This window comes from Charadrius vociferus, unplaced genomic scaffold (assembly GCF_000708025.1).
Source record: "Charadrius vociferus isolate BGI_N301 unplaced genomic scaffold, ASM70802v2 scaffold509, whole genome shotgun sequence".
Taxonomy (NCBI): domain Eukaryota; kingdom Metazoa; phylum Chordata; class Aves; order Charadriiformes; family Charadriidae; genus Charadrius; species Charadrius vociferus.
The window spans coordinates 655,382-657,143 of NW_009650093.1; the positions used below are offsets into that span (position 1 = coordinate 655,382).

Below are 1,762 nucleotides of genomic sequence, written 5' to 3' on the forward strand. Positions count from 1 at the left end.
GGTGGTTCTCTAGCCAGGTTGGCCACAAAGCCCTAGGGCATCCATCCCGGGGGGGAAGGCGCGCAGCCAACCCCCTGCAACGCAAACCCCTTCCTCACCCCCAAAAAAAGCCATTTCCCAGCTGTCATTTGGGGGGTGCTGGGAAGCCCTCCATCCCCCCCCCTCCCCATCCCTCCCATCCCATGCCCTGCTGCCTGCACGACTGGGCCCCAGTGCCGGAGCGGCCTCCCAGCCTGGGCTGGCGAAGAAGCAGCAGCAGCAGCAGCGCCAGGGAGGAGAGCACATGCTTTCAAGCGCAGGGTAATTGGAGCACTTTGTCATTCAGATGCCTATAATTGGCGCTCCATTGTCTCAGCCCCGGCCGGATGCTGCCGGATGATGCACAGCGAGTTCATAACTGCCGCATTGTGCGAGGAGGAGGCGGCCAACTGGCTGACGAGGCATCCAGATGCGCTGGGAAGGAGAGCTTCTCCAAGCGTTAGCCGAGTTTCTTCCTCACCACCACCCCAAAAAAAAAAAAAAAAAAAAAAAAAAAATCAGGCTTAGGTGGGTGGCAAAGGGATGGTCCAGCCCTGGAGCACACCTGCCTGCGTGCAGAGGGAGCAAAAGGAACCCTGGCAGAGCTCAGAGCATCCCGAGCATCTTGGCAGCCCCGAACCGGGCAAGGAGGTTTCCTGCACGACACGGCCCTGGCCAAGAGGTGTTTTGGGGAGCAGTTGTCCCACTAATGCTCCCCGCTCCCCAGGCTGCAAAGTGCACGTGTAGGGTGGCTCTGACCCCATCGCTCACGGCGTGTTTATCACTTCCATATGCCACGGCAGGTTTTATAGGCAGATACGCTGACTTCCATTAGACAGTATCCCAGCACGGTTGGGGTTGGAAGGGCCCTCTGGAGCTCCCCCATCCCACCCCCCGCCAGAGCAGGGGCACCTCCAGCAGTGGCACAGGACGGCGTCCAGGCTGGTTTGGAATGGCTCCAGAGCGAGTAGTGTTGCTGAAGGTCTCAGTGCTCCCTTCAAAGTCTTCGTTTCCATCATGAGGGTCTGATTTTTCAATCTCCCTGCGCAGCGAGAGCGCTGTGCGGAAGTGCCGCCCCGGCTCTCCAAACCCTCCACCGCGGCAGGCAGGTCTCCCTGCCGCCCGCCTGGAGGGTGGGAAGGGCTGAACCCTTCAGGATGTCAAAGCACTTTTAGAGGAGACAACTCAGCTGACAGACTAGGACATAGAAAGCCATAACCCCGCAAAAAAAGCCCACAGCCCCCACCAAAAACTACCCGCCAGCCCGGACCGTGGAGATGTGGGGTTTCTTGATGAGCAAATTTTGCATAGGAAAGTCATTTTCCGCCCCCCCCAAGACCTACATAGAATATGTGAGCCCCCTTCAGCCCCGACATGGGATGTCCACCCCAGAGCAGGACCCTACCTGGATGCGAGGCACATCTCCGCCTGCAGGGAAGGTCCCATAACAAAGGTCACCTCCAGCCTCTGTTTTCTCCCCCAGGGACCCGCCTGGGGCTCCAAGGACAAGTGCTTCACCAAGATGTACACAACGAGCGGGGAGTGCTGCAAAGCCTGCAACCTGGGAGAGGGGGTGGTGCAGCCCTGCGGGGTCAACCAGACCGTCTGCGAGCCCTGCCTGGACAGTGAGTACCCGCTCTCCCCTCCATGGAGCACCACAAAGGGGCTGGAACAAAGTCTTGGGGGGGACTTCGGGGACAGTGAGCGTTAGTAGGCACTTGGGTCTCCCCATGTGCACCCTCTT

At 59.5% G+C, this 1,762-nt stretch overlaps 1 protein-coding gene across 1 annotated transcript in view; it reads left to right on the top strand.

Annotated features, from left to right (window-relative positions):
• Positions 1–378: 378 nt before the first annotated feature.
• The window catches only part of NGFR (nerve growth factor receptor), a 14,709-nt gene continuing 13,325 nt past the window's right edge, over positions 379–1,762 (top strand). The window contains 2 exon segments of the mRNA XM_009892217.1: positions 379–440; positions 1,411–1,643. Coding sequence (XP_009890519.1) covers positions 379–440; positions 1,411–1,643 — 295 coding nt within the window.